This window comes from Meriones unguiculatus, chromosome 3 (assembly GCF_030254825.1).
Source record: "Meriones unguiculatus strain TT.TT164.6M chromosome 3, Bangor_MerUng_6.1, whole genome shotgun sequence".
Classification (NCBI taxonomy): Eukaryota; Metazoa; Chordata; class Mammalia; order Rodentia; family Muridae; genus Meriones; species Meriones unguiculatus.
Genome location: NC_083351.1, coordinates 27,575,598 through 27,592,709, shown reverse-complemented (window position 1 = coordinate 27,592,709; position 17,112 = coordinate 27,575,598). Strand labels below are relative to the sequence as shown.

The 17,112-nt window shown below is 40.3% G+C and overlaps 1 protein-coding gene across 13 annotated transcripts in view; it reads right to left on the bottom strand.

The window, feature by feature from the left end:
- The window catches only part of Macf1 (microtubule actin crosslinking factor 1), a 345,150-nt gene that overhangs the window by 196,230 nt on the left and 131,808 nt on the right, over nt 1-17,112 (bottom strand). For all 13 annotated transcript variants that reach the window (XM_060379622.1, XM_060379623.1, XM_060379626.1 and 10 more), the window contains 2 exons: nt 12,346-12,407; nt 648-737 (listed from right to left, as the gene is read on the bottom strand). In XM_060379622.1, the coding sequence (XP_060235605.1) occupies nt 648-737; nt 12,346-12,407 (152 nt within the window). The remainder of the gene's footprint in view (nt 1-647; nt 738-12,345; nt 12,408-17,112) is intronic.

The window sequence follows — 17,112 nt, the reverse complement described above, 5'->3', positions numbered from 1 at the left end:
CAGCTAATTATCTACGGAGGCCATAGGTACTGCTTTATGAGACTGTGCTCAGGCACCAACGTCAGCACCTTTCCACACCTGTGAGACTCAACAAGGCATGGAAGATAAACTCCAAACACCTGGGTTGTTTAAGGAAACTTCAAATGCTTAGCTCAGTACAGAAAATTTAAAAAGACAAAAACAGAGAAACGAGGAGTCTATACAAACAAGAAAAAATACTATAGAAAAAATGCAATTTATTAAAAAAAACTTTAAATGTGAATATAATGTTCCTGAAATATTAGTATTAGAGAGAGATGAAGAGTGACTAAGAAGTCATCAGGCAGTACAAAGTAAAACTATTTCTGATCTTACCAAGACTGAAAGCTGAAGGCACAGTTTAATTGTACAGTGCCTTCTAGCAGGTGTGAGGTCTCAGGTTCAATCCTTAGAGCACAAGGTAGAGGGGCCTCACATGACAATACATAATGCATAAATTGAGATGATGTCACTTGTAAACAATATGCCTGAATTAGAAAGAAAGTGTATCAGTAACCTCTCCTCCCTCAAATGCAATGAAGCAAGCAGCAAGGCTGCCCAGAGATATCTTTATGGACTGCTGTCAGTAGCCTCGCTTACAGGACACTCATTAGAAGAAAGTAGCTCACCAGTTTGATGCCCGAGAGGACCTCCAACAGGGAGATCAGGTTGTGTCCATCCCGAAGGTCTTCATATAGATCATTGATGTGCTTTCGAACCTGTGGAGAAGAATTTGACAAACCAGTCATTACCTGATCTGGAATCGTGTGATCATCTACCAAAGAGTGTTTAGTGCTAGATAAGTCTATGGATGTGAACCAAGAAAATAAAACTCAGGAATTTCCAACTCCAAATAAAATCCATATGGAATAATAGTGTTTGTCAGAGCATGTGTGCTTTCTGAGATGAAGCCACATCAATCATATACTAAACAACCCCGGGCAACATTCTAGAATATTGGACAAGGAGATGGGGACTCAGTTATCCTGAGAACATTTCAAAAATGACTAAATGTGATTAGTGGGTGGCTAAGATGAGCAGAGCCCACTTAGTGTCAGACAATCCTTCCAGGGTGCACAGCAAAATCCAAGGGCAAGGCTCCTGGATTCATGGGGTATACTCCAATTTGACCCTTCATTTCTACATATTTCTAATAATAAATTTGAAATTTATCTTTAATTTCTAATTTTTATTAATTAAAACAAATCTAATTTCATAATTAAAACTATTGTGAAAACAGATCCCACTTTAGAAAATGTGATTGATGTCAAACATGATGTTAACTGCTTTATATTTTATCTCATACCTCTCTCACACCTGTGAGTACTGTTATTGTCATTCCTATTTTATACATGAGGATTCAGTACTGTCAAAGCTCACAAATGGAAACTTTGGTTTCAGTCTGGTCTTTCCGGCCTAGTCTTCCCCATTAAGCACTAGGCTGTATGTTTAGCCACCATCTTGGTTTCTTTACTTGATCCCAACAACTGTCTTGTAAAGTTATTATTCCTGTTCCACAGAAGGAATGTGGATCTAGGCTCTGAAGAACCCAGATCTTACAGCTATGGCTGAGCTGCCACAGGTCTTCTGACTCTTTCCAAATTTAGCAACAACTTTACTAAGTGACACTAAGAGAAGACTTGTAAAAATAGGAAGAAAACAATTTCTACGTAAATAATTTTTTTTTTACCACAAAAGAAAAGCTATTTTCAGAAGTAATGAGTTTAAACTGGGTACCTATAACCCTAGCATTGAGAGGCTGGCTGAAGCTGTTCCAAGTTATCCTGTGCTACAAAGTGAGACCCTATCTAAAAATAAAAAGTAAGCTCAGAGTTAGAAAGATGGCTGTTTCTAAAGCATGTGCCTTATGAGTATGAACAAGTTTGACCCCAGCAATCATGTAAAATGCTGGGTACAACAGGAAGCACTTGTAATCCCAATACAAGAAATTAGACATTCTGCTGGCTAGCCAGCCTAGAATAATTGGAAAACCCCAGATCTGAGTGACAAAGGATGTCTTAAAAACCAAGGTGGATAATAGACTGAAGAGGAACAACACCAGAAATTGTTCTCTGGCCTCTACAAGCACAGACACACACACACACACACACACACACACACACACACACACACACAGTCTGGACAGGGAATATAGCTCAGTTGATGGGGTACCCATCCAGCAGGCAGAAAACCCTGGGTTCAATACCTGGAAGCACATAAACAAGGCTAATGACATCCACCTATAATCCTAGCACTTAGGTGGTACACACAAGACGCGACACACCTTTAATCCCAGCACTCAGGAGGTAGAGGCAGGTAAGCTGCTCAGTGAGGTTTTTTTGTTTTTGTTTTTGTTTTAGGATTTCTTTATTTATTATATACACAATTGTTCTACCCGTATGTATGGCTTCACGACAGAAGAGGGCACCAGATCTCATTATATAGATGATTATGAGCCACCATGTGGTTGCTGGGAATTGAACCCAGGACCTCTGGAAGTGCTCTTAACCTCTGAGCCATCTCTGCAGCCCCAAGCTCAGTGAGTTTTAAGACCAGCCAGTTTAAGTTTAAGGACAGCCAGGGCTACACAGAGAAATCCTGTCTCAAAACACACACAAAAAAAGCTTAGAGTCATTCTCAACTGATGAGTTTGAGGCCAGTCTAAACTGTGTGAGATCTTTCAAAGAAACAAACTGGAGTGGAGGTGGGGGTGGGGGAGATGAAGTAACAGTAGACTACAATTGTAGAAGCTGATTTACCATGAACGATGTCTTTCAAATAAAGAACACTGTACTGGATCTAGACATAAACACTTTAAAAAATGTATCTACAATATAACACTTTCTCCATCACTCTCTTCAGTCTAGACAATGAACAAGCCAGACACCTGGTTCAAACTTAGTAGCACTGCTGACTTTCATGGTAAAAAAATTATTCACCCCAACTAATTTCAAACTGTCATATTGAGATAAAATGAATCATTGCACATCATTATACAATATTTCTATCATAGAGACACAGCAGTCATAATTAATATGAAGAGTAAAATTATGAGGAAGCTAAAAACTTCAAGTATTTATGAGTTTTATATATAATTTTTTAATTGTAAATTTGTAACCAGTTTACAAAATTGCTGAAAATTTATCATTTGGCTCTCATGACTCTATAGAAACAAACCAAGCCAGCCACTCCAAAATACCAACATTCTTCCCTCAAATGACTCAATATTTCAAGATTTGGTTGTAGAAAAAACAGTTTACTACTAGCAAATAAACAGATCATGAAGATTAGAAGGGAAAGCCATATTACAGGAAATAAAATTTAAATACAGCAAGTTTAAAATGGCCAGTGAAAAGACCTTCAAATAGAAATGTTCTTAAAGCAGTTGGAACTATCAGAATTCAACCTGGGTCAGCTGAGACCTTCACTTTGGAAGTCATATGCACTGAGGCATTAGCTGAAGACATGAGAAATACTGGACTTTCAAAGACAGGGGCAAGGAAAAAGAACAGAGTGCTAGGGATGGGGCCTCAGGGAGAAGCCAAAATTAGAAGCAAGATATGGAAAAGCAATCACTAAAGTAAAGACCAAGAGGGAGAAACAAAGCAAAGAAAAAGAATAAGAGAAGCAGGAAAAATGAAAGAAGAAAGCACAGCAAAAGGAGGAGACTGTATCACACAGTGCTACAGGAATCCAGGTGAGCATCACCAAAACTGTTCTAAGGTTTTAAAAAGAAATCCATTATTATCACCATCATTGTTGTCATTTTTATGTGTGCTGCGTGTGTGTGTGTGTGTGTGTGTGTGTGTGTGTGTGTGTGTGGTGGGCACATGCCTATGCTTATGGAGGTCAGAGGACAACTTCAAGAGTCAGTTTTCTCCATTCACAGTGAGTTCCCGGAATTAAACTCAGGTCGTCAGGCTTTCACAGCAAGTACTTTTACCCACTACACCATCTTGCTAGCCCTTTAAAAAGTTGTTTTATGCCCCTATAAATTAGTACAAATTGTGTGAATTGTGTGTGTGTGTGTGTGTGTGTGTGTGTGTATACTTGCAAGCATGCCGGTGAGGGGAGGAATCACTAATTACTCCTGGGTTCAATTCTCAGTACAAAAAAAGAAGGGTGGGGAACCCATACTTATGTGAAAATGGAGAAAACGTGAGACTGAGCCTGGTAACTTCAGAATTAGTAGGACTCTGAAGTTTAAGAGGGGAAGTCCATACTGACTAGCTAGGTAAATTTCTCTTTAAGGAAAAATCTAACACACTAAAAACAGAAGTCAATTAACATTTACTCAGGAAAGACTTGTGCTCAACAGAAAGTCCAGGAATTACTGCTGAAGCAGTAGGACGAGGAGAGGGACCTCCCAGTCTCTGCAGCCCAGCACACAGGCACATAGCGCACGGGCACATGGCTTGTAGTCTACTGAGGTGTCTGGAGCAGAGGATTTCTTTTAATCTTAAAAAAAAAAAAAAAAAAAAAAATCCTCCAATACTGGACTCTAAATGGTAACAGTAGTCAATTTTGATTGATGGAAGTTTGATGATGATAATGATGATGATGATGACAGTAACAAGGTAAAATCCACAAAAGGTTGGTTTTGTTTACCATTTAATAGACAAGCTTTAAGCATAGAAGTGGAAAAATCTTTAACAAAGTCCAAGTCTAACACAGGCCAAAGCTTGCAATGGGCTAAGACCAGTGTAACATGCTATCAGCCCTGAATAACCAACCCAGGCAGAAATGTCCACAACAACTGAGTCATGCTCAGGAAGCAAAAACAGTGTTCCTTTCCTCTGTCTCTAACAAGTACCCACCTGCTCTGATACTCCCCAGAAATGGAAAGAGGGGAGAGTATGAAAATCCATGTACCATTTGGAGAGTAGTGAACCCTATTCTCAAATAGCCTGAGCAGGGGCTGCATTCAAATCAGTGCTGGGAATCCTTAGTATTACCCTATATTCAGTGAGGTACTCAAGTATACAGGGAAGTCAGATGTGGCATCTCACACTAGTCACCTCAGTACTTGAAAAACTGAAATAGGAAGCAGGTATGTTTGAGATCACCCTGGGCGTGAGTGATACTGACTGAAAAACCAAAACCACAAAAAAGAAAAAAACGAGGGGAGAATGGAAAAGGAAGAGAAGGAGAGGGAGGGGAAGGGGGCAGAAAAGAGAGAAGGGAAGGAAAGGGACGAGCTGGAAACAACAATTAATATTTGGAGTTTGAAAAGATTTGCTGGTATAACTGGAATTCTTACTAAAATCCCAAGACCAGTGACTTCTAGACTGCACACATGAATAAAAATGAAGAGAATCATTCTATCTTTTAGAAAAACATTTCTGCTCCTGAAGAAATATAATCTCGTCCTTTTTTTCTTTCTTTCTTTCTTCTTTTTAAGACAGTGACCTCTTTGTAGTCCAGGCTAGTCGTGAACTCACAGCAATCCTCCCAACCTAAGCGCCAGGTTTGTAGACATTACACACCAGGCCCAGCATCCCAGCCTTTTCATGGGAATCTCTTTGGGAAGATCTATTTTATCAGCTATTAGAACTTAGAGACAATCTCTGCATTATCAATAGAGAAATAATTTAAACATGGCCTGACTTTCCTTTTTGGATGGTTCTGGCACAATGATGGTTTGTGGGTTTGTATTATAAGTTAGGTTGTTTATGCATTTCAGATGCTTTTATATTCCTTACTAATATCTTCTAAGATTGGATCAGTCCTGCTTGCAATTAATAAAGAGGAGTTAATTTTCTTACTCTACAACAAGCCATTCCCCAAAGAGATATTTGGGAACCCAAAAGATTCTAGATCAACTAAATCTAGAATTTGAGAGGCTTACTTGATCTTACACTGGCCTACTGGCCAAAGAAAGAATTAATCTGAATGTACTTGCATAGGCAAGCAAAAGATGCCTGAACTTCACAAAACAAAATTTGTTACCTAACTTTCAACCCTAAGTTCAAAGAATGAAATCTTACTACAATGATTCTGATTACCAGTGGATCTCCCCCAACCCCTCTTTCAATATCCCAAGATGAAAAGGTGAGGTTGGAACCGTAAGTCTGGAAGTCTGGAAAATGATGCCAAGGATTTAGGCAAAGCTCTGGCTGGCCTCCAAGGTCTAACAATGCTATGATGTGTTCATCTAGTTTCCCTTTCCCAGGGTCCCTTGTCACAGCACTGAGGTAGAGGCCCAACAGGCAACATCAGCTCCAAGGAGCCAGAGCATTTGACGCTGTTTGAGAAAGTTTAGTGGTACAGCTTGAGTCAGGCATTTGGCTCATCCAACTGTTAAGGCAGGTATAAGGTATGGAGCCATGACTAGTAGAAACACCTAGTAGTTTGGTCACATAACTTACGAATGTCTCTTCCCTCCACCTCTCACTAATGGCATGATCTTGGAAAAATCAGTTTTCCTCCCTAATTTTCACTTTCTTTTGTCATGAAAACTGAGAGGATTATATTCTAAAATCCATAAAAGATAGGCGGGAACCCTCTTTGGAGGGTATTATAAAAAGTAAATCAGATAAAAATGTACTTCCTGAGCTATAAATGAAAACTACTATTATTTACTCAAGATAACAAATACGTGTTAGATTGGATATCTCTCATGTCCCATGCTTGCAGATAAGTAATATTATACAGTCTCAGTGGGCACTCTTAACAAACACAGAGGCATCTGCCCCAAGTGACACAGAATAGAGATGAAATTGTCAGTGATTTAGTCTAAGGAAAGCAGGTCAGAAGATCGGAAAGATTATATCCCTAAGCCAAAAATGGTCAGCAGGCAGTAGCCAAGCGTAGGAGACTAGGGTGTACACTCTAGGAAGAAGAACAAAGAAAGCAGCATAAAAGTACAAAGACCTCAGGGAGCAGGGAGCTCTTGGTGTGACTACAGCTTAAGTTCCACAGAAGAGACTATCTGGAAATGAAGCTAGACAAGTAGGTTAGAACCAGGTTGAGAAGGTTTCTGAATTACGACCAAGAGACATACCATCCCTATCATCAATTAGAGATAACAGGTAATAATTTCTTGAATTTACAGCAGTAAATAATCTTTTGGTTGTCTTCCCTCCACCCCGACCCTCTCCTGTCTTACTTTGTTTGGATGCTACAAAAAAACAAGACACATTTTGGTTAAATTCTCAACTTGAGGGCCGGAGAGATGGCTCAGAGGTTAAGAGCACTGTGTGTTCTTCCAAACCTCCTGAGTTCAATTCCCAGCACCCACATGGTGGCTCACAACCATCTACAGTGAGATCTGGCGCCCTCTTCTGGCACACAGGCAGAATACTGCATAAATTCTCAACTTGACACAGCCTAGAGTCACCTGGGAAAAGTCTCAGTGAAGGACTACTACATCAGGCTGGCCTGTAGGCATGCCTGTGAGAACTGTTCTTAACTGTTAACTGAGATGGGAAGACCCACCTAAACGTGGGTAGACCATTTCCTAGGCTGGGCCTTGAACTGTTTAAGAGTAAGCATGTCTGTGGCTATTTCTCTGCTCTTGACTGTGGATGCAATGTGACTAACTGCTTCAAGCCCCAAAGATGGACTGTGACCTGGAATTGTAGCCAGATAAACCCTTTTTCCCCTAAAGTTGTTTTGTCTGAGTATGTTATCACAGCAATGGAAATAAAACTAAAACAGAGATACAATCTGAAAACAAACATCAACCTAGCAGAGTCAGAAAAAAGCCTATGAATACTGTAACAAATACATAAGGAATATGAGGAGATGCACAAAGGAAAGGGCAGTTGATTTTACATGAGGGAATCAGAAAAATATTTATTTAAGGATATTAAGTTTTAGGCAAAGCAGCCAGAGGGAAAGCAGACCAAAGATACAGAGAAATAAAACAGCATGCCTCACAGTTCAGAAAGAGCTTTAGATAGGAGAGGAATTTGGCACTATGTGGGGGTGGGGTGGCAGGCAGTGGTCCCACCCCTTCCCAGGCTGACAGGCTACGAATGGCTGCTGAGGGAGAGACTTTTTCAGTAGCAGCCACTGCTAAGTTGCAAATCCTATTAAACTCACTGATTTCCCTCCTTTTCCCTCTCTTTTTCTCTCTCTCCCCAACCTCTCTCTTTCACACACACACAAGGCAGAAGCCAGAGCCAGTTTCACAGGTGTAACAAAGTTTAGGTTGGCTGAGGTCTAAATTGTCAGTTTACTTATTTTTTACTAGTATGACTCCAAACAAGCTACACATCCTCCTAAACCTCATTTTCCTCACTAATAAGATAAGCTTATTAATAATAGAACATTCAGCACCATCGATGAAGGACTGTGAGCTAATCCATCAGAAGGACTTACTATAAAACACCAGCATCAATCAGTACAGTTACAGACCACTTTGTTAAGAAACTATTATGGGGCTGGAGAGATGGCTCAGCAGTTAAAAGCACTGTCTCCTTATCCAGAGGTCCTGAGTTCAATTCCCAGCAACCACGTGGTGGCTCACAACCATCTGTCATGAGATATGGTACTCCCTTCTGGCATGTAGGTGTACATGCTGATAGAGCACTCATACATAAAATAAATAAATCTTAAAAAAAAAAAAGGTTGTCTGTTGTACTCCACACATGGCCATGCCCACTTCACACACACAATAAAGAAAGGAGAGAGAGAGAGAGAGAGAGAGAGAGAGAGAGAGAGAGAGAGAAACTATTATGGTGGTCAAGGCAAGAAATAGAGAAGCCTTGGGCAGGAACAAAAGCCACAGATGTGGAGAACACAGAAGCAAGCCACCTTCCTGGACTGAATTATCAGATTTGGTAACAAGGGACAGATTGCTACTGGCAGTCCTGAATCAAATATGATTCTAGATTCCTGACCTGGACAAGCCAAAGGCATTAAGCTATTTGAGATGTGTCAAATATAGGACATGCCTGGGCAACATGCAGATAAATCTGTAAAGTACACCTGGGAAAGATACATTTGGGCTTGAGGTAAAGTGTAGAAAAGGTTCTTTTTATCCAGGTTTGAAAATCACCCTCACTGTAGTTGACACTGAACCAGTGGTCCTAAGGAGCTATGTTTGAATATGTAACCACCTCTGGGTTGGTTCTCCTGAACAACTGACCCAACTAGAAAGGAAGGAAAAACAAAAACAAACAAACAAACAAACCCCAGTCAAATTTTATGTTTGTGTCTTTAGAGGCATGTGTATAGTCGGTCTTTGCTACTTTGTGGGTTCTTCTTTCTCTTTCCCATCCTTTTTTATCCCCCCATTTCACTCTTTTTCAGTAGATAGGAGAGAAAGAATAGAGGGGTGAGAGAGAGGGAGAGAAAAAAAGAGATAGATCTGAATCTAATTTCTTCCTTGTTTCTTCTTTGCTTATAGCTGGTGTTTGCTACTTTGTGGTTCTTCTTTTTCCTACTCTTTTATTCCCCTAGTTTCACCCCCTATCACTAGATAGGAGAGAAAGAAGGATAAAGGAGAAAGATAGAGATCTTTGAATCTAATTTCTTTCTTCTTGTTTTTACTTTGAATACAACTACTAACAAACCACAACCAACTCCCCTGAACAACCAACAATCACCAACCCCTGCCTATTGGGGCCCTAGCATTCATACGGCCTCTGAAAAGTTCCCAGAATTCCAACTGTCACAAAATCTCAGAAACTATCTGCAACTGACAAAACCATGCCTTTGTTAGAGCAAGAGGCAAATCATAGTCAGCTGCTGCAAAAGCCCGATATCCCCATGCCTGGGATTAAAACAAAAAAAAAATATTTTTACAATATTAGTATGTTGTTTTTTTTTTTAAGAAACCAAAATCCAGAATTGCCACTACACATGTAACTCACAGACGTGCCTTACCATCTGAGGGAAAGGCACCATGACTTAGACATAATCAAAGAGAGAGATGAACGCAGGAGACACAAACAGAAACAAAGGAGAGGGAAGTAAGGCTCCATAAAGAAAGAGGAGTTGTGTGATAACTTGTGTTCATAAACCCCAGCTGCCTCTGGAAGCTGGATTCAGTGGGATCGCCCTGTGACTACTTCTACTTGTGTTTCTTTGTATTTCAGCAACCAGTCGATCACCATGACTAAAACAAAACTGCTGAAGGGCACAGAACAAGAACATGGTCAAGTGTAGAATGGAGGGAACATCGACACTGGAGACAAAATAAAAAAGGCGGTGAAAGAGACAGGAAAAAAAAAGGAGGCCGTAGCTCCGCTGTGAGAATGCTTGCCTAGCAGGGACAAGGCTGTGGGCTCCATCTTCAGTGCCACAAAGCACCATTCAAGAGATAAAAGCAGGAGCAGATCTGAGACTATACTGTTGAGACTAGTCTGTCTCGGAGAGAAAGAGAAAGCGGGCAGAATAAACAACATTCATAGAAGGGAAAATAATTGAGGGGAAGCAGTGTTTCTACAAGTCAACAGAAGAAAAGTTTCAAGGAACAGACCGCAGTGTTAAACAGACAAGTAAAGCCAGGTCACTGAATATGGCAACTAAGAGAGTGCTGCTACAGTCAAATAGAGAGGCAGAGACAGGAGGATCTCAAATTCAAGGGAAGCCTGGGTTACACAGTGAGGCCCTGTCTCAAAATAAGGGATGAGAAAAGGTGACATGGCTCAGCAGGCAAAGATTCTCACCACCAAACTAAGGCCTGAGAGTCTGCAGTTTCACGATGCAAACTGACCTCTGACTTGAACATAATGTACTATGGCACACACTCACAACTGCCATGAGTGTACAAGGTGTACACTCACACATAAGCTCACTTTAAATAAGTGGATCAATCACCGAGCACCGGCAACTCCTCACAGAGCATCGGTAATTATTAGAGTGTACTTTGCTTGGCTCTGACTGCCAGGCAGACAAACCTTAGGAGAGTCATAACTTCTGCCTTGGTCTTATTATTTCTTTCATGTTCGTATATGTGTGGTATATATGTGCATGTGTATGTCTGTTCAAATGTGGGGAAGAATATAAGTACACATGTATGTGCATATGTGAAGGCCAAAAGTTGACAGCAGTGTCTTCCTAACTCATCCTCCAGTTTTTACTGCTGAACTGAGGCAGGGTTCTCAATGGACCTGGACCTTACCAATCCGCCTAGTCTAACTAGAAAGCTTGTACAGGGATCACCTGTCTCTGCCTCCTGAGTGCTAGGATTATAACTGCATCAGTGGATAGAGCTCCCCGGGCCTCTTGATTTTATAAAATCATAAAACTCTACCAGCTAGGGCTGGAGATGAAGCACAATGGCAAGTCAAGGCCCTGGGTTCTATCTCCAGGACTTCTCCCATTCTCCCTCCCCCACAAATAGACTAAACACTTAAAATTTACAAAAGGCTCCAGTCCTATCCTTACATGATTAGATTTTAAAATAAATGGGCTTTTCAGGTATAATGGCAAATGCCTATAATGCCTGCTACTTTGGAGACTAAGACAAAGTTTGAAGTTGAAAGTTGAAAATCAGATGGGCAACACAGGGAGCCTTTGTCTTGGGTTAAACCTCTAGTACTACAGATGATGATGATGATGATGATGATGATGATGATGATGATGATGATGAAGAAGAAACAGTTTGTAAAACAACTTCTTTTTACAAGTTAAATTCATTTACTTGTTCTATGTGTATAAGTGTTTTGCCTGCATGTGTGTTTGTACACCATGTGGGTGCCTGTTGTCTACAGAAGTCAGATAGAGCATAGGAAACTCTGGAACTGGAGTTATGGATGGTTGTGGCTGTGTAGCATCAAGCCCTGGTCCTCTGCAAGAGCAGCAAGTGTTGTTAACCTCTAGGCCAACTCTCCACCCCTATAAAATAACTTTTAAAGTTAGAAGTGCTGTTCGCAGAATCTTAGGAACATCACCTGGTACTGCCAGCCTTACTGTGCCAAGGTAGCACATATAACACTGTTGGTTCCACATTTATAATATATGAGGAGACTGGGGAGATGGCTCAGCAGTTAAAGTGCCTATCATACAAGAATGAAGACTAAAGTGGGGGCGAGGGATAAGATAAGCATGAAGCCTGGAATTCAGACACTCATATAAATGCTGGGTGGGTATGGTGCCAGAAATTACAGCCTCAGAAGGCAGGCACAGGGGATCCTCAAAGTAAGCCAGCTAGCAAGACTCTGAACTAGCAAGCTAGCAAGACCAATGAGCTCTGTCTCACCCATCTACTTCTTGTTTGTTCCTAACAAAATGGAAAAATCAATCAAGAATGACTTCTGACATCAAGCTCTGGCTTCCACATATACAAGAACTCACACACATACAAAACCATACACATATACACATGCACACACACACAGAATAGAAGTTAGGAAACATGTGAAAGAATCGTACCTTCATCAAGTGCTTGTTGACCCACTTGGTGAACGTTTTCTTTTGCACCCGGTCCCGCTCATCTGCAAAAGAAACACATATGGGTGCTGACTTAGTGCTCTGCAGCAGCAAGTTCCCACACTACCCTGTCCACATCCCAGTTTCTCTAGAACCAATACAAAATACTGACTTCAGGTACTGAACCAGGAGACAATGACTTCTTGCTAGGAAAATCTAGCTCATTGAAACCTCTTCTATTACTTTTTTGGTTATGACCATTTTGTCGTTTACAGATTGGACATAATCACATGACTCAAACATCTCATAGCAGCACAACAATCTGAGTAGACAAGGGGACGCGTGATCAATCTCGTGCATCCCTCACATGTCCCAACAGGCTGAAGTTTTAACGAGAACCTAGAGAGGGGCAGGAAGGCTCAGAGCACAGTACAGATACTACAATCATTAGGTCTCCTGAACCACGTTTCCCACCTCCGACTGTTGCCTCCTTCAGGCCCAACACTCCATTCCCATTTCCTCACCAGCCATTAACACCCAGCCAGAACCACAAAGCCGCCAGGTTAGAGCCCCCTGCACATCAATCCCCTCTCCCTTCTCCTAAATCTTACAAAGACAAACTCCTCCTCTTCTCACAACCTCCCACCCCCTTGCAAAACCTCATTATCAGAAACATCAATTCTGTCAATATTTGACAATGAACTGTCCCACAGACAACCAGTCCTGTGGAAGATTCACTTGAGGCAATTTCCCAGAGCCAATTCCAGGAAACTGAGTCACCAGCTCTGATGCTTTTCTATTTATCCAAAGCCTGCATCATCCATACAGCACCATATTCGATCATCCTCACTGGGTGACCATGAGCAAAATACATTGTATTTGTGTATGAAAATAGAATGAAACACATCTTTTGTCCAATGAATATGCTAATAATTACTTTCAAATTTTTATTAAATTTTACTGAGAGAGAAAGAACACATGCCATGGGATGTGTGTCTTTCAGGTCAGATGACAACCTGAGAATCTGATATCTCTCTCCTTCTATCATATGGGGCCCAGGGATTGAACTCAGGTTATCAGATATGGCAGCAACACCTTTTCTACTCAACCATCCTGCCAGTTCTTAATAATAGTTTTTAAAAGGAAAAACAAGACAAAACCATAAAACAAATCATCCTCACTGTCACTGACCATTCCCTGCTGCCCCCAACTGCCACAGGGCAAATTTCACTTGATCTTTCCTAGAAACTAGATTTACATCACACACACACACACACACACACACACATACACACACCCCTATATATTCATGGATACATATATACATATATACGAGATGGAGACACAGATAGATTGATAGATAGATAGATAGATAGATAGATAGATAGATAGATAGATAGATAGATAGATAGATAGATAGATAGATAGATAGGATATATAAATATCAGCTTGAATGTTGGCTGTGTATTGGAGCCTACTTGGCTCCACTGAACTTCATCAGCGATTCATCTCCAGTCACTGGCCCAAATGACTGAGATAACTCTAGCCCTACCTTCATCTGCTATTCTAACACCTTTGCCCCCCATCTGAAGTGCAGCCACACTCTGAGCCTCACTCCAGGGTTGATCCCCAGCACAGCATAAATGAACATGGTGGTATACACCTGTAATTGCAGCCTGTGGGAGGTGGAGACAGTAAGAATGGTCAGAAGTTCAAGATCATTTTTAGCTACATAGTGAGTTAGAGTCCAGCCTAGGATTCAGAAGACCTTGTCTCAAACAGAAAAAGCAAAATACCGTATACCCCCTAATTATTCTATTCTGTGGGAAGGTCATGCTAGGGGTTATACCAGAGTCTTATGCATGCTAAGTGCTTTACCTCTTCTTAATCCTCCAGCTTTCCCCATTAACTATTATTGATCTTCAGTTACCCTTCGTCTAGCCTATTCACTAAGAGTTTTGAATGTTAGCCCTCCTCCATGCTAGACAACATGATTGAGCAATCTCTATCCTTAGGGACTCTCACTTAAATAGCACTCCTCGACTCTTCCCATTTTTTTCCCCAGGTCAGAGAATTTCAGAAGAAAGGTGTAGGTTTTTATTGAGAGTCACCAGTGTTCCAAACTAACTTCAGAAGACCAGTTACTCTCTCACAGAACCCTCTAGAAAAAGCCATACTATGCCATGTCTACTCCAAACCCTCTCCCTTCTGGATGAACACACTGTCTTATTTTCTGAGTTTGTATTTCTTCCCATTTCAGAAGCAGTCTCTCTTTCCTCTTGACTTTGCCTTTACAACTTTTTTAGATTGACTCTTTTACTGCTTTGCAAGAAATGTCTCTCTCTATATATACCACAGAATTAAGATATAGACCTCCCAAGTTACTCGTTCTAATTCCCTTGTGACCTTGCATTGGGACTGAAAGGTTTGTCCAGATCACATACGGACTTAAGAGTGCTCTGGAGCTGATAAGAGCCTCCATCCTTTCACACAATAATCTCACATAACATCACAATTTACATCCCATAAACAAAGTCTCAGGGTCTGTCTGCTTCTGCATAAATTCTACCTATTGGCTCCTACTTGAGACTGTCAGAAATTTATTTTTTTAAGGTCTAATCTGGTTTTAACTCAATAGAGTCATGCAAATATTTGAAGCCAGGATTCTTATTAGATTTGTTCACTGTATAACAAGACTACTAGTTCTTTTTTAGCTGCTGATTTGATCCAACATCAAACTTCTCAGTCTTATCATCCAAAGACTGAGTCAGAATCAGCTTGAAGCTAGTCTCCTCTCATCATGACACTCATGCTATTTATTCTCCCTTTGTAGTATGCTATTTTCTTTCCCCACCACTCCAAGTAATAGCTATTCCTTAAAGGACAACTAATTTGTTTCCTCTCTTACTATCTGCAAAAAACTTCATTAAAAACCTAATTCCAAGGTCCTTCAGACTCTGGTGGTAAAAATGCCAATAACCAGGGCTGGAGAGATATCTCAATGGTTAAGAGTTTGGGTTAAGAACTGCTGCCCTTGGGTTTGATTCCCAGCACCCACATAGTGGCTCTTAACCAACTATAACTTTAGTTCCAGGGGATGTGATGCCCTTTTCTGACCTCTCAGGCACCAAGGATCTGAATTGTGCACAGACATACATGACACAAAACACTCATAAACATAAAATAAAATTTTAAAATCTAAATAATGTTGGCATAATTTTCTAAGTGCTATAACAGCTAAGTAAACAGAGTATTTAAAAAATTTTTCGCCCAGTCTCTTAAACTGATAATTTTACTTGCAACTCTCTTTCTCCCAAGAAATGACCCCAGAAATATAGATACATAAAGTAGGTATAACAATAACATATTTACTGATAACAAATAATTGATAATGTTGTAAAACAATTCTTTGGCACACACACTTTTCTTATTTATTACAGATGAAAGAATTGCATCTGAATAAGATGGATATACTTGTTCATTTTCACAGACACGACTAAATCTCAGCTAACTATACAACTGAACATACAGCATTTTGACTGTTTGTTAGAGCTGAATGATAACTGTATAGCCATTAATGAAGAGAGAACCGGGGAATATACATATGCAGTATATAATAGCATTATGTTTAGAGTCATTTCAGAAATTTTGGAAATCCTGTCCTAATCCCAAGTGGAAATTTATTAAATGACTTTTTTTTTTAAAGAAATTCAAGTCTAAATAATTCAAATAGCAGTTGGAGCTGGAGAGAGGACACCAACTGCTCTTCCAGAGAATCCAGGTTCAATTCTCAGCACCCACATTATGGCTCACAACCATCCGTAACTCAAAAAGCAAATATTCCAGAAACAGAAAGAGGGCTGCATGGGTCAAGGCACTTCCTAGCAAGCCTAATGACCTGAGCTTGATCCCTGGGACCCATGGGTTAGAAAAAGAAAACCAACTCCCATAACTTATCCTCTGATCTCCATGTATGCTGTGGCATGTGCATGTATAAACACACACAAATAAATTAAAATGTTTAACAACAACAACAAACATTTTAAAATCCTATTCTAGCTAGGTATGTTAATGTGTTCCTGTTATCCCAAAACATGGGAGTTAGAGACTAGAAGATCAGGAGTTCAAAGTCATTTTAGGCTACACAGTGGATTCAATGCCAGTCTGGGCTATAAGATTCTGTTCTAAAAATTCAAATAAAAAAGAAATCAAACATTCTAACACAATACAAAGATGTACCAATGTGATACAGACTGAGGAATGGTGGTAGAAAAAGTCTTTATTTTCCATAAGCATATACTCCTATATATTAATTACAGTTTATTGGAACAAAAACTCTGATGTGTAAAGGAAAACACTGTGATCAGTAACAGCACTAAGTCTAAATTGGAACTGAGGGGTTTCAGGCAGCAGGTACTGCATGTTGTCTGGCAAATAGAGCACAGAGTTGTTATGGTGTGTGTTCAGACCAAGGCTTCAGAAAAGTCCTGTGATCAAGCACAGAAAGCGCTGCCAGAAACTCCTTAGATTCATCACATTTGGTTTTTAATTGATTTTTTGTTCACTGTGAAAAAAAACTCTTTTTTGTGTGTTACCAAAATTTTCTCAACCCCTAAAGGATCCCTAATGCCCCAACCCCTAATGAGTTTAAGAAGCTGAAGCTCAGCCTACCCAAGTAGGGAAGGAAGCATGTTGACAGGGCAAGGTTATAGAGATGTGAGTCTCACTAACCTTAGAAAGGAACTGTGGGCTGAGGGATTGTCTCAATGT